Below are 25,390 nucleotides of genomic sequence, written 5' to 3'. Positions count from 1 at the left end.
TTATTTTTGTTTAGATATTAGAGTCTGTAGTTGACAATTCATATTTTAAAATAATAATGAACCACAATAAAATTATTTTCTGAATTTTTATCTGTGACAGGCAACACAAACGGAGATAGTTCTAAAAATATACCTACGCTTGGTAGAAGATGTTGTCAGCTTTCAGAATCTGCCTACTACACGTAGAAGAGAAGTTTTACAAGGACTAACAGCAAATATGGAAGATTTATTTGATTTTTTTCTTACTTTATTACAAAAATTTAGTAATGATTTCTACAAAACAGAGGTATGTGAAACTTTATTTCTTTATAGAGTTGTGAATTTATATACAATTTACACAGGATGATTCACAATTTTTGTCTCACCTGCAACGAAAGATAAGTATTACAATCCGCGGGCGGCGACAGCATAAACTATTTGTATAAAGCTTTATATTTCAGAAGGTAGAAGACCTGGATGCTTCATACCTTGTATGCAGATACCTTATGTTACAAAGTTTGCGTCTATCATATGTCCATTGTCCTTGACCTCATTTTCATGGTTTATTGGTCAATTATAAATTTTGGGATTTTGTCAGTTTATCAGATGCTAATAGCAATAAGTCAACTATATTTGGTGTATGGAATGATTATAAGGTGTACATGTCAGTCTGGCAGGATTGATATGAGCTTGAATTCATTTTCATGGTTCAATTGGTCAATGTTAACTCTTACCATGCTGAAGTGTTTTCAGAAAATGTCAAATTTTTGTTTATTTGCAAAAATATGCAAATTACATGCAAATGAGCTTTACCCTGCTGCTTATGCATATTGATTCCTTTAAATCTAAGATAGGGGATCACTGGGTGGGATGGTTGGGGTGAGGAGGCGGCGGTGGGTGGCTGGAATTTACCCTTAAGGTGGTCATCAGGTGCAAAAAGCGTCAATTTTGTTGATTTTTTCATCCTTTTTCTTGACCAGGAAGACTGAGGGATGATGATAGATGTATCTTACTGTAGTCTGCATGTAGAGTGGACCCCAGTGAACACATTAATCACAACAAAGCTTAGGTCGGAGTCAAACTGATCTTGGTACAGCAGTCTAAAGAAGGTCATTTGCACCAAAAATCCGGAATTTCTCGATTTTTCCCGATTTTTTGCTTCAACTGGACCTGCAACCGGAAGTAGTCGTTCACTAAGTTGATTTCAATAATAAACACGACCAGTAGTTATATTTCACGTGGGTTTACACTATTTTTTAAAGTTTTAGGCCTCTGAACTGTTGTGTCTGACATCGAAGGGAAGCCCACCCCTCCAGAAAAACCAGTTTTATCCGATTTCAATTTTCCAAGTTTGTATTTGAGCTCAAAATGCACCTTAAACATGAGAAACATGACAATAAATAGCCTCAAGTTGAGGGAACATGCATCAACTTCAAAATTAATGTCATAAAATTGACCTCTAAAAGTATGGAGAGCCATTGGAGCCAAATAACGGTAGTTTGGGTAAGCCTGTCAGTAAGGGTTAAGTTTATGTGATACTTGTAGTAAAACCTTCATTTTACAGACTTTCAACATAAGTTCATTGATAAATAAAACAGGCAAGACATTTCAGTGTGTGCACTCTTGTTTAATTTTTAATGCCTGTACGAAAAAACATAACATATCATTGTCCAGGGAAAAGAGTAGGGCCAGGAAGGCCTAAATTTGACCCTAAGAATTGGAACAGTTTTATCTAAAATATGTAAATTATGATAAACTAAACATTTTTCTATCTACTGTTTGTTTTATGCTATGTTGGCAGGTTTAAAAGAATAATATTTACCAATTTTTAACTATATTTCCTGTTTCAATACAATCTAAGGTCTATTTCTTTCTGAAAAAGATTGGCCACACCCTTTCAAACAAACAAAAATTTGTTATAAAAAAAATGCATACCGGTATATGTGAGATACATATCCTATCAAATTATTTTGTGGTCCATCCATGTGGCCAATGTTGTCTTGAGATAAAAACTATCAAAATCTAGCTGAGAATAAGTCAAAATAATACTTTCCATCATAAGAGTGCACAATTGTGTTTCATTTGCATTCTGGGTTATTATTTTCAAAAGCGTGCTCCAAGGTATGATTTGTTTACAACGTCCAAAACAATGAAAATTCAATGATTGACTTGACATTATTCAGTTTTGGGGTAAGAACAATGATATTACCATAGGACTTTAGATTTTGAAACTGCAAATGATGATGTCAATACTGATGTAATGTGTCACAGCTTGTTTACTTTGTTATCTATTACAACCATTTTCAACATTCCTCTAGTCAAAATTATATTTATAATTCTTTTTCCAGCCCATAGTTAGTGATGGTGTACAGTGGAGACAGTTTCATAATAACCTAGAGGTTAGTCGAGCTGTGTTATCTACATTGACTGGTTACCTAGACTGGGTGAATATGAACCATATCTTCAGTAAAGACTTGCTACATAGGTTGTGCTTATTGCTAAGTAACAAACAACTACAGCTGAGTGCTGCAGAATGCTTACTGCTAATAGTCAGCAGAAAAGTAAGTGAAATATAAATATTACATAAAGAAAACTGGTGACAACAAATTGAGCTCAATTCTTGAAACAAAACCCCTTTTAATTTTATTTTTTAAATCAATCTTAGAACACACTGACTGTCTGACAATGCCACCACGGTAGCTACCCAGTAAAACATATTGAAATACAAATTCAAAAAATAGTATCAGAATGTAAAAACTAATTTGTTTACTCAATAGAATGATTTATCAATTTAACCAAACTTGAAGCACTGGTCATGCTAGTGATCTTACAGCAGTTTAGACCTACAAAGTTTACTTTTAGAGATCCTTTGACCCTGAAAATCTTAGGGTTAATGATCTGATTGTTCAGTGAAACATTTGTATTCATGTATGCTCTATACCAGTGCTCTATACTGAGTATGATAGATCCTAGAATTATTGCATTCATAAGGAAATTGAAGGTACACTGTTGAACTGATTGGATTTCTAATTTCCAGATATATTTTGTGTATGTAGAAAAAAATAGAACTAAACAACAGTTACATACCTAATTCAAATTCAATGTTCAATATGCTATAAATTCATAAATATTCTATATTATTTTATTTTGTAATTGAAAAGATTAAATATAAAAATAAGGAGATGTGGTACAATTGCCAATGAGACAACTATCCACCAAAGTTCAAATAAAGCAAATGTAAGCAATTATAGGCAAATGTTTGGCCTTCAACAATGAGAAAAAACCATACTGTATAGTTGGCTGTAGAAGGCCCTGACATGAAAAATATGAAACAATTCAATTGAAAAAACTAACGGCCTAATTCATAACAACAATTTACAAAAAAAAATATGACAGACATGAACCAACGACAACCACTGAAATACAGGCTCCTGACTTGGACAGGCACATAAAGAATGTGGCAGGGTAAGTTTATTTGCATAAAACAATGAAATTTTACCTTTATAAAAACTAAGAAGGCTAAAATATTATATATGTATTTAGTTCATAGTTTGCATATTCCTTCAAGATTAACACAAATATATAAAACACACAAGTATATAAAATACACAAAAATTAATTCACAGTTTTATTTAAATACTGCTTCAATAATATTGCCCAGGTTTGTCTGAAAATGTATAGTACTAAATCTCTAACAATTGATATCATATATTTTGACTTGGCAAGTTACCATGATGGTAAACTCATTATATTTATAATTTACAAAAAAAGAATTGTATAATAATTGTATCATGATTGGCTTTACTTCGTTGTTAGTTTTATAGTCTCAGCTTGATTTGCTTTTTTTAGGGAAAAGTTGAAGAGAGAAAGCCATTGTTAATACTGTTTAGTGAAAATGCCATGTCACTGATATGGAATGCTGCAATGTAAGTACAATGCCATGTCACTTATATGGAACACCGCAATGTAAGTACAATGCAGTGTCACTTATATGGAATGCTGCAATGTAAGTACAATGCCATGTCACTGATATGGAATACTGCAATGTAAGTACAATGCCATGTCACTTATATGGGATGCTGCAATGTAAGTACAATGCCATGTCACTGATATGGAACGCTGCAATGTAAGTACAATGCCATGTCACTGATATGGAATGATGCAATGTAAGTACAATGCCATGTCACTGATATGGAACGCTGCAATGTAAGTACAATGCCATGTCACTTATATGGGATGCTGCAATGTTAGTACAATGCCATATCACTTATATGGGATGCTGCAATGTACGTACAATGCCATGTCACTGATATGGAATTCTGCAATGTACGTACAATGCCATGTCACTGATATGGAATTCTGCAATGTAAGTACAATGCCATGTCACTGATATGGAATTCTGCAATGTAAGTACAATGCAATGTCACTGATATGGAATGCTGCAATGTAAGTACAATGCCATGTCACTGATATGGATTTCTGCAATGTAAGTACAATGTCATGTCACCGGTATGGAACACTGAATAGGTAGGTAGGATATCATATTGCAAAAATGGAAATTTGCAACAATTGTGATTTCATGTCAATGATGTGAAACACCAAATAAGTAACAACAGAGAAAAATAGTTTTTTTACTATGCAAAGACGAGTTTTTTTATGGTATAATTATTCCTTCTGCTTCTAGACAATAGCAGTAAGGGTGTCAATTATTCTTTGATTTTTTTCTGGAACAAGAAGACAATGTTTTCTTGAATTATTTACCTTGCATTCCAATATTTAGCTATTAAACTTGAGATAAATATGGTATTTGTTTAAAGATAGTGTTACAGCCAGAAATCACCTTTAAATTTTAGCCAACAAAAGACAAAAATCAATAATGAATTTAAAAAGTTTTATCATATAAATAGAAATGAAAACTTAACTGTAAAAATATCTGAATGTCCAATCCTGGTCTTTTCTGTATCCTGAATTCTTCTCTTAACTGTGGCGGAATCCAAACAGATTATAAATTTGTCCAATAAGTTCACAAACTAGTATGATGTTGTAGAATTTACCAATAAACAACTCCAGAGATCTTCTGAGAATATTTCTATATTTCTGATTAAGTCTAATTTAGTGTCTGTATTTACAGTTATGGAAACTTCTAGAACATGGTAGAAGTTTAAATTATGCATCATAGATTGTGATCATTCTGAAATTGTCATGTAAATTTGAATAGAAAGTTCCAATCCTTCCATCAGTAGCTAGGATTTTTCCGGTGATTTTTAAACTGCACAATAACATTGTTTTGTAAACAACTATAAAAAGGTCAAACCCAATTATGGTATGTAAATATCTTGTGAGGCCAAACAAAACAAATTAGGCCAAGACAAATAATCATAGAAATTACAATCTTATAACAATTTGCAAGTAGTTTCAGAAAAGAAAAACATGTAATTTCATTTTAGTTATAAATGTTAAATATGTGTTAAGCAGTGGTTGCCCCATGACTGAAATTAAGCATAACATTTGTAAAAGTCTTCCAATCTTCAACGCTGTAAAGTTTCAAGTAATTTGGTAGTTTCAGAGAAATAATTTGTTCTAAACAAGTCATTCTTAATCGAAAATACCTCATTGTCATCAAAACAGAATTTAAAGAAGCGCTTTCATGCATCTTGCCTTGTTGTTCCAGAGTTGAAGAAGAATTTTTTAGCATTAACCAATGAGATTAAGAGTGCCATGTATGATGTTTTTCAGCATATTAAAAGCAAATCAGGATCGTTAATAGACAGTCTTCCTTGTATCTTTACTGCAAATTTTGAATCAAACTCAGAGAAGCTGAAAATTTGATGTCCATATAGTTTCACTACTGTTATGTTTGCAACCTTTTCAATATCATAGACATATAAAAATAAGTATGGTAAAATTGCCAATGAGACAACTACCTACCCAAGTTCAAATGAAGTGGATATAAGCATAATCCAACCTATAAAATTTTTTAATATTTTGACTCATAGCTTCAGAGGAGAGATTTTTTATGATTGGTCAATCAGAATAAAAGATTGCTTTCTAGCAGACAGACTTTTAATTGTTTGAAGATGATAAAAGTTGTAAAATGCAAGACAATGGGATGCAGTACAGCGTAAACGATTTGTATAAAGCTTTAAAGTTTCAGGAAGTAGAAGACTAGTTTTATGTTTGTCATATTTAATAATAAGGAGATATGATTTGATTGCTCATGAGAAAACTACTGACCAAAGTCCAAATGATGTGGGTGTAAGCATATATAGGTCATGGTACAGCCTTCAACGATGAGCAAGACCAATACTTTAAAGTCACCTATAAAAGACCCTTACTTGATAAAAGGTGAAATAAATCAAACCAGAAAAGCAATGGCTTAATTTATGACAAAACAATAAAGAAAAACAAATATGGCAGACAGCAATTATATATAATTTTTATTTTATTTTAGTGAAGCTGATCACACATCTAAAGAGGAGCATTATTATTTATTTCTGAAGAGATTATGTCAAGTTATTATTGAACTTGGCAAACAACTCTGTGCAATGTGGGTAAGGTTTCTCTCGTAACCAGTGCTATATTACATGTCCTGAGGAATATTTTAGACAATTCAGATACTTAATATTTTAAGTCATTGGAGCTATGATGATATCACTTATTATCCATTCTCATCTTCCTGTCTTAAATATTTTCTTTCCCTCTGAAACAACTGAATCAAACTGATCCTAAATGATCCTTACGGTACCTAGTATTAAGTATTTTTTATTTTTAATCCCTGCCAACCAACCAACATAGCTGCAATGGTTGATAATGGAAAATACTGGTAATGACATACATTGTAATATCTTTGAAGTCTTCATTATAATAGATAAATAAAAAAATTTGACAGAATAAAAATGCTAAGAAGATGAAGATTTGCTGAGTTAGAAGCATTCTGAGTAATACTTTCAAACGCCAACACAAAAGGTTGGGAATGGTTAATAACAGGGACAGTGGAAAACTTCTATTGTTATCCTTCATCATTACCAAATCCTATAATAACCCGTGCAAATGTCACTTGGAAGACCGTTCTTTCAAATTCAATGCCAAATATATTTCCTTATGATTATCTTTCAGATTCATAAATGTACAAAATTTACACAGTTCTTAAATTCATACTACACACTTTATTACTGTAAATTCAGAAATTATTGAAAAGTCACATTTTAAATTTTGATAGCATTATTTGAATGCAGTTTTTGCTGAAATCGCAGTAATTAAACTAGCATTTCAACTCATTTGTGTTGATTTTTCAACAATAACATAATAATAAACGCATGCAATAATTTCTGAATTTTCAGTATATATTGATGATTAGACAAATGATGTGTGGATTTAACAGTTGGTTGGGTGACACAGTTATCGTTCTTTATTTTTCGTTGTCTACAAATAGAGTAGTGTGGACAGGAGATCAATGTTGGTAGATAAATTTTATAAGTTACTGTAAATTACTTCAGGTAAATTGGTCCTCTACAGGAGGTCAATGTGGGTAGATATATTTTATAAGTTACTGTAAATTACTTCAGGTAAAGTGGTCCTCTACAGGAGGTCAATGTGGGTAGATATATTTTATAAGTTACTGTAAATTCAGAAATATTATCGTGCATTTATTATTGCAATTGTTGAACAATGGACAAAAATGTAAATATCAGAGTAACGACTGAACGATTTTTACAAACCATTTTCAAATACAATATTTAAATTGCAAATGAACAAAAATTATTATAGTGATACATCTCAAACATTTTTAACGTTGTGTTGTATACAGTCAGACATCATAAATTGAACAAAAATCATATAATTTTATTTTATTTATATACTGTTCTAATTTTCATTGAATTTACAATGCGACAGGTGAAATCATTATGTATCTTTTTAGTTCTTATAATAATGTATAGAATATTTTTATTGAAGGGTCCTGTTGTTGATGTTAAACAACCAGCTACTTTCAGTAAATATTTGGAAGCTGTTTTAGCCTTTACACAACACCCAGGCCAGGTAATCAAATGTAATAATAATATGTGTGAAAACAATTACCCCAATTTTCAAATTTCAAGAATTTCAAATTAATCTTGACCAACTTTTTATCTTGTTAAATTACAGGATAGGAAAGATCTGAGTTCATAGTTTTTAATCAAATGGTTTATGGATCTTGCTATCCTATTTTTGTTATTTTCAGAAAGAAAGGAATATGTCCATAAATTCCCTATTTTTGGCACTGAAAATCAAAACTGTGATATATTGCACTAAAACAGCAGTTATTTTCCAAATGAAGGCACATGTCTTAAGTAACTTAAACCTTTCTTAGTCTTAATATATTATTGAAGTTTATCCCAAACCTGGATAATTTCAAGATTTTATAAAAACATCTCTTTTTAGGTGCATTTATTTGCAATATTTTTTTATAAAACTGAAAATAAATTTGTGATTAAATAGGCATCAAGGTAAAAGGCATATTGTGACAAAAAAAATATTTGGTCATCTCATCTTACCAATGTTTTCAAAATCCAAGCATATTCAGAAATAGCCCTCAATGTTAAAAAGATGTGCATAACCGCAATCAGAGAACACACGTATGAAAATATACAGTCAAATTTTAATCATCAGAAATCTTAACAATAGGTAAGCACAGTTTAATTCCTGATTCTTCTTCTTTTATTTTTCAGATGATCAGTAGCTATACTCTGTCATTGTGGTGTTCCTTACTACAACATAATGTGATATCCCAAGATGAAATTCTAATGTCTTTCATTCCTCGGCTTTTTGAAACAGCTTCAAAAACACTTTACAAGGTAAGACTGGGAATTAAACTCAAATATTTTTAAATTTTTTTAAATTTTTCATATGAAAAAGGGTTGGTTTAATAAATACTTTTATGCTTCCAAAACAGTATTTTTTGTATTAAAATACTTGTGGTATTTGTTTTGAACTTGCTAACCTGCTTAGTTCCTAAAATATGTTTGATTATATGCTAGCATATATACCTATTTGCCTTATAAGCGAGTCCAATATCTTGGAAGGGTGGATATATTCTTTCATAATCTCATTGGACACTATCAATTTGTAGGTTACTGTGGATTGATTTATTTTCATGAGTCCCAAATTTTTTTTTAATCAATTAAAAAATGTATTTTTTGGTGTTAACAAAGTCTGCATATAAGCCTTTAGAAAAATTCTGCTGTGTTGAACATTTAAATTTGTGGATTATCTTTACCCACAGAATCCACAACAGCACAAGTAGGCATCCCACGAATAATTATGGATCCAGTACTTTTCTTATTGATTATTGCTTTTATTTTGTGATTTTTGGTAATTTGTCTTTTATTCAGGTAGGATTCCCTACACAGAACAACTCACCAAGTTGTGATTATTCTAGATTAGAATTTGACTGTGATGAAGAATTCAATGTGTTTTTTGCCAGTAAGACATTTTATTCTATTGATTGTTGATGCAGCTCTATGCACAATTGTTCATTGGTAAAAGTAATTCTCTAATACCAATTAATAATGATATTTTTGCATCTGCATATCTATGCATGCAAGGTGTATTCAATTTATTGTTCTATGTTCCATTTGTCATACCTCATGTATAATTAAAGCAGATGTTATTATTTTTATTGAAAGAAATATACAATTGGAACTCAAAGTTAAACCATCAGGAGTGGAGCATACAATAATTCATGACAAAACTTAAATCTTTTCTGGAAGGAATATTAGTTATATTTGATCAAGGTTTATTAACATTAAACTTTAAAAATAATAAAATACTAAAGAAAATGTCAGAAGACTTTGCTAAACTTGAACAGATAGTTTGAGCTGAAGTAAAAAGAGTGCATCATGTTTTACTTTTTTGCTTCACTATAGTATAATTATAATTTTATTGCAGAATATCGATCTGAATGGAGCAATGTTTTACGTCTTTCTACAATATTAAATCCTGGTGTTGCTTTTGAGTTTGCCAACCAGTGGTTACAGAATGTTCTGTCAAAGGGTATTGATAGTGGGAATGGTAAATATTTATATTCTTAAGATTTATTTACATTTTGGTTCTAAATTGTACATGGACTTAAGACATTTTATTTTCCTTTGAAGACAGTTGCTTCAATATAAAAATACGAAGATGTGGTATGATTGCTAATGAGACAACTCTCCACCAGAGACCAAATGACATAGAAGTTAACAATGCTCTTTTAATATCTACTTTATTAAATTTAAGTCTCCTCTGAAAAAATATGTTTTAAGACTACTGTAACATTTTTAGTTCGTTGAAATTGAAATAGACTTTGAAGTACCTGTGACATCACATTTTTAGAGATGACAATCTAATTTGCATACATATATATGTTGTAATTCAGTTTCATCCTATACCAGAAGTCAATTTGATCAATATGTCATTTTTGAGTAGCAATAATGTTACCATTTTTAAGACGTTCTGACCACTGCCCTTCTTTAGTTTCTCTGTTGTCTTTCTAAACTACATCTAATTGTAATTGTGAAAAGTAACTTATCTGCCATACATGTAGTTTAGAAAGATATCAGAGATACCGAAAAAGGCCAGTGGCGGAAAGATGTTTTATTTACTACAATAATGTAAAGCCTGTTCCCTTTTAAAATAATGTCACTGTTTGAAATCCATATCTAGGGTAGTTGTTACATCATTTAAAATTACGAAGTTTTGCTACTTAGTCAGTTTGTGGAAAGAAAGTCCCTGTGTTATAATTTCCAGCTCCTTTGATTTTGATTTAATATATAAAAATTTATATATTTTGAAATCTGTGTTCCCCAAAAATGTCACATTGACCTTCATTGGTGAAAAATAAACCAAATAATGACAACTTGAACAAAATATGTCATTTTCTGGTGTTGTTAAATATTTTATATTTTTATAGATGCAGCCAATCATTGTACTCTGTCTTCTCCATCATTCCTTGAGTGGGATGCTGCATCTTGTTGTCTAGAAAGTGTTATGTCCAGACTGTTCATATCAAAGGCAGAAAACAAACCAGAACCTCAGCTAGGAGTTAATCTTCTCCACAGTGTCCTCAGCTTTGAAGCAAATGTAAAATTTCTTTTTTGTCATGAAATTCTTCTCAGAATATGTTGATTGAATATTTTTTCACTACCTCAATTGGTTATATTCAAGGAATTCTTCAGTTTGGGAATGGAGCATAATCATATGAAATGAAATAACAGATAAAAAATTGTTATCTCTTCTAAAATAAATCATCAATCTCATGAAATCAAAGAAAAGTAAGAAATCAAAACTTGTTTTAAGTATTCAGGCTGCAAAAGAAATACAATGAAACTGAAGATTTTATATGTACTGGACATGTGTTCAGTTTATTTAGCTAATATTATAAGATTTTGTATGTCCTGATACAAGAGATCAATTAAGGAATTTTACAAGTGAGTGCTGCATTTAGTTTATACAAGTTTTTACTGTATTTACAGGATCCTCTGGTATTGTCTTCCTTATTGTCCTGTATATCTGCATTGTTTCCTTATTTATCACAGACTCCACAAACCTTACCTGTAGTCCTTAAAAAGGTATGTAATTCACTTATTTATCACCGACTCCACACACCTTACCTGTAGTCCTTAAAAAGGTATGTAATTCACTTATTTATCACCGACTCCACACACCTTACCTGTAGTCCTTAAAAAGGTATGTAATTCACTTATTTATCACCGACTCCACACACCTTACCTGTAGTCCTTAAAAAGGTATGTAATTCACTTATTTATCACCGACTCCACAAACCTTACCTGTAGTCCTTAAAAAGGTATGTAATTCACTTATTTATCACCGACTCCACAAACCTTACCTGTAGTCCTTAAAAAGGTATGTAATTCACTTATTTATTACCGACTCCACAAACCTTACCTGTAGTCCTTAAAAAGGTATGTAGTTCATTTATTTATCACCGACTCCACAAACCTTACCTGTAGTCCTTAAAAAGGTATGTAGTTCACTTATTTATCACCGACTCCACAAACCTTACCTGTAGTTCTTAAAAAGGTATGGAGTTCACTTATTTATCACCGACTCCACAAACCTTACCTGTAGTCCTTAAAAAGGTATGGAGTTCACTTATTTATCACCGACTCCACAAACCTTACCTGTAGTCCTTAAAAAGGTATGTAATTCACTTATTTATCACCGACTCCACAAACCTTACCTGTAGTCCTTAAAAAGGTATGTAATTCACTTATTTATCACCGACTCCACAAACCTTACCTGTAGTCCTTAAAAAGGTATGTAAATCACTTATTTATCACCGACTCCACAAACCTTACCTGTAGTCCTTAAAAAGGTATGTAGTTCATTTATTTATCACCGACTCCACAAACCTTACCTGTAGTCCTTAAAAAGGTATGTAGTTCACTTATTTATCACCAACTCCACAAACCTTACCTGTAGTCCTTAAAAAGGTATGTAGTTCACTTATTTATCACCGACTCCACAAACCTTACCTGTAGTTCTTAAAAAGGTATGGAGTTCACTTATTTATCACCGACTCCACAAACCTTACCTGTAGTTCTTAAAAAGGTATGGAGTTCACTTATTTATCACCGACTCCACAAACCTTACCTGTAGTCCTTAAAAAGGTATGTAGTTCACTTATTTATCACCGACTCCACACACCTTACCTGTAGTCCTTAAAAAGGTATGTAATTTACTTATTTATCACAGACTCCACACACCTTACCTGTAGTCCTTAAAAAGGTATGTAATTCACTTATTTATCACAGACTCCACACACCTTACCTGTAGTCCTTAAGAAGGTATGTAATTTACTTATTTATCACAGACTCCACACACCTTACCTGTAGTCCTTAAAAAGGTATGTAATTCATTATTATTAAAGATATGCCATCAACACTAAATTCCATAAAGGACATAAAAAGATTAGTAGAAAATTTTTCTTGCCATTGCAGGATATATACAGTAGCTGAAGTCTAAAATTCAGTCTTCACCAATTTTGAAAAGAGTTTGAACATGGATTTCATTGCAAGATTTTAAGTTGTACTTGCACTTGACAGGTCATCTCTTACTTCATAACACATAAAATTTAAGGCAACTTTTTTGAATATGAATATACACAAATTGAACAATTGATAACAGAATATTTTCTTGTTCATTTGAGGTGTATTCTCAATAAATATGCAATAAATGTTATACCTTCATGTTATAAACAAACTGTGATTAAAATTAAAAATGTTTGTATTTCTGTTCTAGATTTTTTCAGCAGTTACATTTTCACAAGATGGACAAACTAAAGCTACTAGGAGCCGAGCTGTAAAAAATGTTCGCCAGCATGCTTGTTCCATTGTAGTTAAAATTTCCAAACAATATACAGACCTCATATTTGTAAGTGAAATTCAAGATCATGGTTTCTCTTGTATAGTAGGGATATATGCATTACATTCTCTGTCTATCCATGCCATGAGATGTATTAACATCGGTTTTGCAAGAATATGAGACTCTGATCCCTTAGTCACAGTTTATTGTCTTTTCAATTTTTACATTGTTCAGAGGTTTAAATTTTCTGATTAGGGATGCTTATAAAGAATTACTTATTCAGGACATGGATATTCCTTAGTATCTTCCATTGTTTCAACTTCTATATGAATAAAATGTCCATCATCTTTTCCATGTTTCAATGACTAGAATTTTTTTATTCAACCTGTTCAGTTTTTTTTTTTTATGTTAGTAATATACTCAACAATAGAGATTTAATATGTTATTACGTTTGCATCTTTTATTTAATTTTTAAGAAAAATGGGAAGCCTTGCACCCTTAGTCATGCTTCATTGACTTGAAAAAAAAAATTGTTCAAATGTTAAGTTTTTATACACCCGTTTACGGGACATATTATGGTATACCGTTGTCTGTCTGTCCGTCCGTCCATCCGTCCGTTCGTCCGTATGTCCGTCTGTCAGTTGTCAACATGTCGGACATTAACTCAAAAATGCTTTAACTAATTTGCATAAAACTTTGTTGAATTGTTTATATCTATTGACGTGAGCTCCCTTTCAATTTTTATAAAAGTTAGATTTTACGTTTCCGAGTTATGGGGTTTTATTCATTAAAAAAAGGGGAATTTTCCAGTTTTCGGACAATAAGTCAAGAATGCTTTCACCAACTTGCAAGAAATTGTGGTGAATTGTTTATATCAATTGACATGAGCTCCCTTTCGATTTTTATAAATTTTAGATTTTATGTTTCCGAGTTACAGGGTTTTATTCATAAAAAAAGTGTGGATTTTCCAGTTTTCGGACGAAACTCAAAAATGCTTTCAGCAATTCTTATGAAACTTTGATGAATTGTTTGTATGTATTGATGTAAGCTCCCTTTAGAATTTTATAAATTTTACATTTTACATTTCTGAGTTATGGGGTTTTGTTCATTAAAAAAAGGGGTGATTTTCCAGTTTTCGGACAATAACTCAAAAATTCTGTCACCAATTCTCATGAAACTTTGGTGAATTGTTTATATCTATTGATGTAAGCTCCCTTTTTATTTTCATAAATTTCTAATATGACATTGAGAATTAATTGAACTTTATTTGTTTATAGTCTGACAACAGATTTACTAAGGATTGCACAACAGCAAGAAATCTTTAATTGAATATAAATTCAAGTCATATAACCAATTTCAAGTTCTTTGACTACATTTATTCAGAAAACAATCCAAATTCAGACCTGATTCAAGCTTGAATATTGTGTCCATTTTTGCCCCAACTGTTCAGGGTTGGACCTCTGCGGGCGTATCTAGCTGCGATCAGCGAAGCAGTTTATTTTATTTGGTATGTTTGTAAAGAAATTATTTTCTTCGTTATTGATATCTTTATTGATAATAATATCACATTTCAGTTACTTTAAACATTTTGCATGGTCAAATATTTGAATTTTTTTATTAGTTGTGCAACAGACAATTGATAGACAATTGATACATGGAATTTTATTTTGTTACAAAATCTTTACTGAAATACAAGGATAGTGTATGGTCTTGTATTTTAGTCAGTGAATTTAAATTGATTCAATTTTTCTGATCAAGTAAGCTTAAAGATATTTAAAAGGGGTATGTCTGCTCCTATATATATTCATTGATATTGCACATTATCAAATTGTTTTAACTTTTGCTTTAAAACAGGTGAGACATGATTACATTTTTTAAAATAAAGATAGCATGTATTTAAAAGATTTAATGGATTTTTTTCAGCCAGTATTTGATCAATTATATACTCATATCAGGGAGATTGGAAGTGACTCAGAACAATTATCTCAAATGGAAAAGTGTATTTTGATGGAAGCCTTGATCTTAGTAAGGTGTGTATAAACAAGTCAGTACATCTTAGAAACATAAGCTCTTACCTAGAAAAAAGTGGTTGGGATATTCTTTTAAAGTTGTTTTAATTTAGAGATTGCATGTTTTATTAAATCATATCTAGGCTAATCTTATGAATTCCATAAATGAAAGTGTTTATCAAACAAGCAATATTTTTCTTAAATGTAAGAAACAGATAATAGATCTCTAACTTTAGTTTGTCTCAACCAAAGGTTATGAAACTTATACATAATGCTTATCACCACAAAACACAGAACAAGTTTGAATTTTGGTGGCGTCACTTTAACCATTCTAGAGTTATGCCCCTTTAAAAATCTATTCTCTAACTTTAGTTTGCCTCAACCAAATGTTATGAAACTTATACACAATGCTTATTACCACAAAACACAGATCAAGTTTGAATTTTGGTGGTGTCACTTTAACAGTTCTAGAGTTATGCCCGTTTACAAATGGAAAATGCTGAATTTTTCGTTTCTGTTCTTTAACTTAAGTTAGCCTCAACCAAATGTTATGAAACTTATTTACAATGCTTATTACCACAAAACACAGATCAAGTTTGAATTTTGGTAGTGTCACTTTTACCGTTCTTCAGTTATGTCCCTTTATAACTTTATATGATATGCAAGCGGGGGCATATCTGTGTCCAATGGACAGGGACACATTCCCCATTTATTTCTTTATTTGTTTTACAGTAATAAATTCTGTAATTTTGAGAAACAAAGTGCATTTATAGATGAGATGCTGAAACCTGTCAAAGATCTATGGATATCTCAGGATTTTAAGGAGTAAGTTTTCAGAAATTCCTTATCAATACTTTTTCTTTATAAAGATTAATAAAGAGTAATTGTCATACCTCTTTCTTGGTTGCAAGAATTAAATTACATGACAAAACACCAAATTTTTGTTTGTTTTTATTCAACTGGTTTTTAAAGACATGTTGATAAAATGATCTGCTTCATATTTTTAATTAATAAATAAAGTCAGATATTCAGGCTACAGAAAAATACTTACATGGCCTAACAGTTATTTCATGCCAAGACTGTATTTTCAAGTTACAGTTTTTATTTAATTATTGCAGAGCTTTTTGGTCCACAGAAAAGTTTATGTCCTACATTGGTGTAGACCGGGCTCCTGTAGAACCTAGCTCAGCAGATACATGTGGAATTAATAGATCACATGTTAGTATTCTCTACTTCAAAAATGGTTGGATAGAAAGTTTCAAAAAATATTTTGTACCTTATTTTATCAACTGACAAAATCCACATAATTTGAAAATTAACCAAAGTACATAACTCTGTTCCTTTCTGATGAGGAATTGAAACTAAAAAAATCAGACAATAAGTTTTTGGCAAATGAACAGAATATAATCAAATACATTATAAGAGAAAAGTGATGTTATTTATCAGTATCACACATTTAGATTTTTTGCTTGATTCAAGTTCAAGTGAATAAGAACACATTACATTTTCATATTTTCTTTCCAGATATCATGCTGTATAAATACCATACTTGCTGTTATGAAAAGAAGTAAATGGCCAGATAATCCTCGGGTTTGAAACTTACATAGATTATCAGAAATAAAAGATCCTTTTATTATCTACAGGGTTACTTTGTTAAAATTTGTATTTTTATATTGTTAGTACTAGAAGGTTGCCAAAAAAGGTTAAAATGCTAATGAAAATATCGTGGTTTTTATACGGCCACAAAAAGTTTTTGCTGTCGTATATTGGTATGACGTTGGCGTCATCGTCATCGTCGTCCGAAGACACATTGGTTTTCGCACAATAACTTGAGTTTGAGTGAATTGATCTCTATAAAATATTACCATAAGGGTCAATACCACAAAAGGAAGGTTGGGATTGATTTTGGGGATTATGGTACCAACAGTTAAGGAATTAGGGACCAAAAATAAACATTTTTCTAGTTTCCAGACAATAACTTGTGGAATGGTGTATGGATCTCTCTGAAATTATACCACAAGATTCCATACCACAAAGGGATGGTTAGGATTTGCTTTGGGGGGGGGGGGGGGGGGGGGGGGGGTTATGGCTCAAACCTTTTAGGAATTAGGGGCAAAAAAAGGGGGGAAAACAAGGGTGTCCTGGTTAATGGACAAATACTTTAGTACAAAACATAATTTAAAGCAGTGTAAGGGAGGTAATTCAAATACATCATTTGAATTACCTCCCTTACACTGCTTTTAAATTATGTATAAAGTAATGGTTAATGAACAATTAAGACAATTTAATTGCAGTGTAAGGGAGGTAATCCAAATACAACGTTTTGATTACCTCCCTTACACTGCTTTTAAATTATGTTTAAAGAAATGCATATTTATTAAGGAAGACCATTAAAAATATCTGCAAATGTTGCACCTTTTTTTTTTTACAAAAAAATCCATATGAAAGATTTGACACCATGTTTTAAATTCTATTATAAAATAGATTAAGTTAGCACTATGGTAAATTAAAATGGGTAATTATGGTTGCAAACTCCATTGGAAATTTGAATTGAGATTATGACCGTATCTTGAGGGAAAGAATGTTTTGGGGGAAAAAAAGGGGGGGGGGGGTAAAAAAGAAATTGTGGGGGTCAATTTTTTCTCAATACAGATTTCAGAAATAAAAAAGAAAAATTCTTCAAATATTAATTTTTTTGCAAAAAAAAAGTGTGTGGTGGTGGTGGGGTTAATACCCAACAGCATAGTGTTTTGCCCAAAAGCCAAAAATAAAAAGGGGGGGTAAATTTTTTATTTTTTTTTTTGTGAGGGGAGGGGGGGTCAATTCACAACAGCAAATTGTATTGCACAAAAGCAAAAAATTGAATATAAATCCAAATCATATAACCAATTCTAAGTTCTTTGACTACAGTTATTCTGTGTCAGAAACCTTTTATGTGTCAAATATTTAATTACAATCCAAATTCAGACCTGTATCAAGCACGAATATTGCATCCATTTTTGCCCCAACTGTTCAGGGTTGGACCTGTGCGGTCGTATCCAGCTGTGCTTGGCGAAGCAATTATTTCACTAATGAAAAGTTACCATAGTTCTAACACTTGGCCATTTCAAAATACCTTGTAAATATAAATTTCTTACTAAGTAATGCATGGCATTGCGAGGCCACAGGGCAGTTATCAGATTTGTAGATCATCTTCAAAAGAGTATATGGACCAAAGCAACAGCCCATAAACTGCCATTGGGGCCGAAACCACATCAATTTATTGTAATATTATACTCTAAAAAAAGTATTTTTTTCAAACAAAAACAGCAGAGTATCACTTTTACCATGAACCTGAAATATATCCTTTGAATCATATTTATAAATCAGTGTTTTATGCAAATAGTACAAAAACGCTTCAAAACCAGTAAGTTCATTATTTAGAGTAATGTTTTTAATAACTTGAAAACATTTTATCATGTTAAGACATTTTACTGAAGAAAAACAAATCGAATACTTTTTTTCAAGATGTTTTAAATTCAGTAGATAAATAGGAGCAATACAAGTACTCAGTATACAATAATCAATTCAGAAATAACAAATTATTTTCACCGAAGAGATGATTTGTCAGTAAAGATGTTATATATAACAGAAACAGATTTGCTGGCAAATATATTATAGGGATGAAAATATCAAACATCTTATAAATAATGAGATTTAATAGAGATGAAATAATCTGTGAATAAAGCTTATGAAGTTGAAACAAGAAGTTTTGTAAGTGGATGTTGCTAAAAACAATATCTTTGGTGTACTGTAAACATATAAACATTTTCTTGATCCAAACATACACTTTTTTATAGAAATGATTTTCCATTTTGGATCAATGGAGAAATATTTGTGTTAGAGGAATTGATATTTATATTGTAATAATGCAGGAAGTGAAGGCTTTTTTCACTCAGTGTGCCTGAAGGACCAGTATGAGTTGTCCTTATCACATTGCATTTTTTAATGGTCTTTCTGCTTGTCCAAGTCACCTACCAATAAATCACTGGATGAATTGGAAATGAATTTTGCAACAATCATCCTCAGGAGTTTAAAAGTATATGAGATGTTTTTTTGTAAAATGCACTTGTCACTAAATATACAAAGATAGTGTGAAATATAAAATTAAGAAGATGTGGTATGATTGCCAATGAGACAATTCTCAATCAGAGACGAAATGATGTCAAAGTTAGCAACTATATGTTAATGACTGCCTCAACAATTAGCAAAATCCATACCCCATAGCAAGCTATAAAAGGCCCCACCAGGACAAATTTAAAACACTCAAAAGAGAAAACTAACAACCTGATTTATGTACAAAACAATTAAAGGAAAACAAATATGATATACAGCAACCCAGGACAACCACTGAATTAACTACACATATGTTTAAAGTTTCGATTACATTCCAGGAGGCCAGTAATGGTGGTTTTGTAATGTGTTCATTGGAAGATGGAACTGTAGTGTATAGGAACCCTGCTACCTCTCATGTCAGCCTCTTGTTGGAGAATTTATTATTTCTAATGAAGTTAGTATAGTGTAACACTTTCAATGACAGCTGCTTTATGAAGAATATTCATTATTTCTAAGTAACTACAATTGTTTTTTTGAATATGGCCTATGTTTGCTTTTAATTGGAAATACAATAGTTTCTGGTGAAGTATTTTAAAAGCCTATACAGTGTCATAAATGTGTTTTCTTAAATGTTTTTGTTGGGTCAGCCAACATTCAGCAGGAATCTGGTTGTTCATCTTAAATCATGCATGCTCTGTATCTTGTGTACTGGTTGTTAATTGTTGATACTTTTGTGCTGTGATTGCCAACTTCTACTAGAAGTTGTGTCCCAAACAAGCTCAGAATATTTTGCAAAGTGTAGGTCCATGTTTATAAATCTTGGTCACTCTTTATTGTAAGTACTACTTAAGCTCATTGATAAACTTTGAAGGTTTGTTCACCACCACTATGAGATATGTCACCAAGGTCCCACAGAGCACTGTTAGATAAGGGGGAGCTAACTCGTATGTGCTGGAACCAAGGGACAGGGGGTCAGTCTATCGCTAGACTTAATGTTCTGATAGGCATAGCTAAAACGCAAGGAAGGTTTTCATAATTTAATTAGCAATAACAATTTAGAGGAATGATGATAACAATCAATTATTAAACAATGCCAAATAATAATAATAATTAAAGTACAAAGTATCAAATCTAAATATCAAATCCAAAGTAAAACTATTTCTCCTTACAATGTAAAATGTAAAATAAATGCCAAAACTACTAAATCATAAAATGAACTTAATCTCAAAATCAAAATGTAAAAGTCTCAAAAATAAAAGATTCTCAAAAGTATTTTCCAAAGTTAAATTATGAGTCAGAAATAAATTTTGTCTCAACACTAAACCGTCAACTGGTAGACTGGTAGACAGTCTTATAGGTCCAGTATCATGACGTGAGTAGTGAGAGGTTACGCTTCCGAAACACTGACTGCTTTTACAAAATTTCACAACGCTATTTATACTAAATCCAAAAATAAATAAATATGTCTCGACATGTTAATATTACTCTCATTAGCAAAAATAGACTTTAATTAACAAAGCCTAATCCTATAATGTTTTGATAAAATCTTAAACTTTTAAAGTAACATATGCTAATTACAATTAATATTTCAAATCAAAGTGCTTTGAGCAAACTGTGACATTTCGAGTACTAATGCCACTACATAGGTAAAATTAATTAAACAAATTAATTAAAAATTTTACAAAATACAAACTTAAAATTTTCTTTCTAAAAGATAAAACATATTATTTATACAAAATCATACTATTAAAAATATAAGCCAAATAACACACCATGACATATTCCCCCCTACTCTTATATGTTTGTCCCCAAACATGATATAAACATTTACATAGTAACACCTAAAAATATCTCAATACACTCTGTACAAACTATAACCTGGCGCCAGTAAAAAAAAGATATGTACAATAATTGTCAGCTAGCTAGCTTCTCCCAATGCAACCTGTATATTTTTGTGTTAACCAAAAATTAAACGAGACACTTTAATTAAAAACAAAAGATGTAGTCATAAGAAATAGTATGCGTGCACTCACACTAATTCCTAGAACTACCTACCCCCCAAAATAAATGTTTTAGAATCTGAATACTAAAATACATGTTACTTAAATACAATTTTTCAAGTTTCAAACTCTGTCCTGATGAGTCACAAATTGTTTAGAACAAATCACCATGTTCTAATTGGATTTATTTCACTTTCAAACTCTCTCGTTAACTCTTTGAAGAAAGTGTCAATGCACCCATTCGGCACTTCATGAAAAGTCTGCCATTCTGGAGGCATATTTGGGTTCATCCAACTTAATAAAAATTCCATTTTTCCACTATTGGCGACTCTTGCCTCATGTAATCTATATCCTTCACCACAGATACTAAATTCTTGTTTCAATGTTCCCCGATGTTTTTTCTGTAAAAAGTTCAGTTTCTCCTGCAGCAATGACTCCTCAAATTTTGTCGTGAAGTAATTGATAAAATTGTGAGCATGATTTCGAACTGATGTTACTGCATGCCACTTTTGAATAATTTCAGACTGAATAAGATAATAAGCCTTTTTATTTATTAAACGCACTGCTAGTAATTTTTCACTATCACTAGAAAATGAGTCACAAAAAAAAAATTCACAAAAAATCCAAAAACGTGTCTTAAAAAAATTCTATTCTTTAAATTTTGTAAATAAGGTTTGATAAATATCTTGGAAAAAGCCAGTTGGTCACAAGTTAAGGAAGTTAAAAAGAGTCTTTTTGATTGGAGATTGACCATTCTAGTGATAAGGCATTGGTAATACACCTTATTGCTATTTTGTCCAATCTGGGAAAAACAGTCACTTAGACAACTTCCTGTTTGGGTCAAGTGTCGCAAAAACAAAGGTCATCAGTAATGAGCTGAGGGAGAAAAAAAGTTTAGAAAGCGAGCATTTTGAAACATTAATAGATTATGATCCACTTTTTTAAAAAAACAAATAAAAATCATAAAAATGCTTTGTTTGAAGTGTTTACAATGGTTTTAACATGTCTCTTTGAAAAGTTTTATGCATAATACATTGTTTAAACAGGGCCCCAGATAACTTCAACTGGCTGAAAAAGTTGTGTAATTTCAGAACCTATCCGGATTGGAATAAATAGCAATAAGGTGTATAGGGTAGAGGTGCAGGCTCTTTAGGACATCTAGTTTATAATGAAACAGTAATACTTGGGAAACTAGTAATTTTATTAGCTCACCTTTCCTAAAAGGAAATGTGAGGTTTTTTCCATCACTTGGCATCTGTTGTCGTCCGTCCGGTGTAAACTATTCTCCTCTGAAACTATTGAACCAATTCCAACCAAACTTAAGCTGAATGATCCTTAGGGTATCTAGAATAAAAAAAATTTCTGTTTCGTCAAAAAACATGGCTACCATGGCTAAAAATAGAACATAGGGGGTAAATTGCAGGTTTTGGTTTATATCTCAAAAACTAAAGCATTTAGAGCAAATCTGACTGGGGTTAAAATGTTCATTAGGTCAAGTTCTATCAGCCCTGAAATTTTCAGATGAATCTAACAATCCATGGTTGGGTTGCTGCCACTAAATTGGTAATTTTAAAGAAATTTTGCAGTTTTTTTTGTTATTATTATACGACCGCAAAAAAATTTTGTGGTCGTATATTGGTATGACGTTGGCGTTGTCGTCGTTGTCGTCGTCGTCCGCCGTCGTCGTCCGAATACATATTGGTTTTCGCACTCTAACTTTAGTTTAAGTGAATGGATCTTTTTGAAATTTGACCATAAGGTTAAATACCACAAAAGGAAGGTTGGGATTGATTTTGGGGGTTATGGTACCAACAGTTAAGGAATTAGGGGCCAAAAAGGGGCCAAAAATGAGCATTTTCTAGTTTCCAGACAATAACTGTGGAACGGTGTATGGATCTCTCTGAAATTATACTACAAGTTTCCATACCACAAAGGGATGGTTAGGATTTGCTTTGGGGGGTTATGGCTCAAACCGTTTAGGAATTAGGGGCAAAAAAGGGGGAAAATCAAGGTTGTCCTGGTTAATGGACAAATACTTTAGTACAAAACATAATTTAAAGCAGTGTAAGGGAGATAAATCAAATACATCATTGAAATTATCTCCCTTACACTGCTTTTAAATTATGTATAAAGTAATGGTTAATGAACAATAAAGATAATCTAAAACAGTGTAAGGGAGGTAATCCAAATACAACGTTTTGGTTACTTCCCTTACACTGCTTTTAAATTATGTTTAAAGAAATGTATATTTATAAAGGAAGACCAGTAAAAATATCTGCAAATGTTTTCATCTTTTTTTTTTACAATAAAATCCATATGAAATATTTGACACTATATTTTTATTAATTCTATTATAAAATAGATTAAGTTAGCACTATGGTAAATTTAAATGGGTAATTATGGTTGCCAACTCCATTGGAAATTTGAATTGAGATTATGACCATATCTTGAGGGAAAGAATTTTTTTGGGGGAAAAAGGGGGGGGGGGATAAAAAGAAATTGTGGGGGGCCAATTTTTTCTCATTTCAGATTTCAGAAATTAAAAAGAATTATTCTTCAAATATTATTTTTTTTTCAAATTTCAAATATTGAAAAATTTCAAGAAGTAATCTTTAATTGCACAGTATGGCGCATTAGATTTGTAAAATCTTTGATCACATTTATTTATTTGTTATGCCGAATCTAACAGTGTATTTAGATTTTTAATTTTGGGTCCAGTTTTCAAATTGGTCTACATTAATGTCCAAAGGGTCCAAAATTAAACTTTGTTTGATTTTAGCAAAAATTGAATATATGAGGTTCTTTGATATGCTGAATCTAAACATGTATTTAGATTTTTGATTTTTGGCCCAGTTTTCAAGTTGGTCCAAATTGGGGTCCAAAATTAAACTTTGTTTGATTTCAACAAAAATTGAATATATGGGGTTCTTTGATATGCTGAATCTAACCATGTATTTAGATTTTTTATTTGTGGACCCCGTTATCTAATTGGTTCATATTGAGGTCAAAAGGGTCCAAAATTAAACTTTGTTTGATTTCATCTAAAATTGAATTATTGGGGTTCTTTGATATTCCAAATCTAACCGTGTATTTAGGTTTTTAATTTTGGGTCCTGTTTTTTAAATTGGTCTACATTGAGGTCCAAAGGGTCCAAAATTAAACTTAGTTTGATTTTAACAAAAATTGAATTCTTGGGGTTCTTTGATTTGCTGAATCTAAACATGTGTTTAGATTTTTGATTATGGGCCCAGTTTTCAAGTTGGTCCAAGATAGGGTCCAGTATTTAAACTTTGTTTGATTTCAACAAAAATTGAATATATGGGGTTCTTTGATATGCTGAATCTAAACATGTATTTAGATTTTTGATTATGGGCCCAGTTTTCAAGTTGGTCCAAATTGGGGTCCAAAATTTAACTTTGTTTGATTTCAACAAAAATTGAATATATGAGGTTCTTTGATATGCTGAATCTTACCATGTATTTAGATTTTTTATTTGTAGGCCCCGCTATCAAATTGGTTCATATTGAGGTCAAAAGGGTCCAAAATTAAACTTTGTTTGATTTCATCGAAAATTGAATTATTGGGGTTCTTTGATATGCCAAATCTAACCGTGTTTTTAGATTTTTAATTTGGGTCCCGTTTTTTAAATTGGTCTTCATTGAGGTCCAAAGGGTCCAAAATTAAACTTAGTTTGATTTTAACAAAAATTGAATTCTTGGGGTTCTTTGATATGCTGAATCTAAACATGTGTTTAGATTTTTGATTATGGGCCCAGTTTTCAAGTTGGTCCAAGTTGGGGTCCAAAATTAAACTTTTTTTGATTTCAACAAAAATTGAATATATGGGGTTCTTTGATATGCTGAATCTAACCATGAATTTAGAATTTTTATTTGTGGGCCCCGCTATCAAATTGGTTCATATTGAGGTCAAAAGGGTCCAAAATTAAACTTTGTTTGATTTCATCAA

The 25,390-nt window shown here is 31.4% G+C and overlaps 1 protein-coding gene across 1 annotated transcript in view; it reads left to right on the top strand.

Moving 5' to 3' along the window:
• LOC127698554 (exportin-5-like) overlaps positions 1 to 25,390 on the top strand; it is a 51,135-nt gene that overhangs the window by 4,455 nt on the left and 21,290 nt on the right. Inside the window, exons 5-20 of the mRNA XM_052202056.1 lie at positions 101 to 286; positions 2,328 to 2,540; positions 3,829 to 3,905; positions 6,431 to 6,530; positions 7,933 to 8,016; positions 8,685 to 8,810; positions 9,348 to 9,438; positions 9,904 to 10,026; positions 10,907 to 11,076; positions 11,469 to 11,564; positions 13,258 to 13,389; positions 15,244 to 15,350; positions 16,062 to 16,154; positions 16,448 to 16,547; positions 16,854 to 16,919; positions 19,763 to 19,878. Coding sequence (XP_052058016.1) covers positions 101 to 286; positions 2,328 to 2,540; positions 3,829 to 3,905; positions 6,431 to 6,530; positions 7,933 to 8,016; positions 8,685 to 8,810; positions 9,348 to 9,438; positions 9,904 to 10,026; positions 10,907 to 11,076; positions 11,469 to 11,564; positions 13,258 to 13,389; positions 15,244 to 15,350; positions 16,062 to 16,154; positions 16,448 to 16,547; positions 16,854 to 16,919; positions 19,763 to 19,878 — 1,880 coding nt within the window. The remainder of the gene's footprint in view (positions 1 to 100; positions 287 to 2,327; positions 2,541 to 3,828; positions 3,906 to 6,430; positions 6,531 to 7,932; positions 8,017 to 8,684; positions 8,811 to 9,347; positions 9,439 to 9,903; positions 10,027 to 10,906; positions 11,077 to 11,468; positions 11,565 to 13,257; positions 13,390 to 15,243; positions 15,351 to 16,061; positions 16,155 to 16,447; positions 16,548 to 16,853; positions 16,920 to 19,762; positions 19,879 to 25,390) is intronic.

This window comes from Mytilus californianus, unplaced genomic scaffold (assembly GCF_021869535.1).
Source record: "Mytilus californianus isolate M0D057914Y unplaced genomic scaffold, xbMytCali1.0.p SCAF_4, whole genome shotgun sequence".
NCBI lineage: Eukaryota > Metazoa > Mollusca > Bivalvia > Mytilida > Mytilidae > Mytilus > Mytilus californianus.
This window is presented reverse-complemented; position numbering and strand designations above follow the sequence as displayed.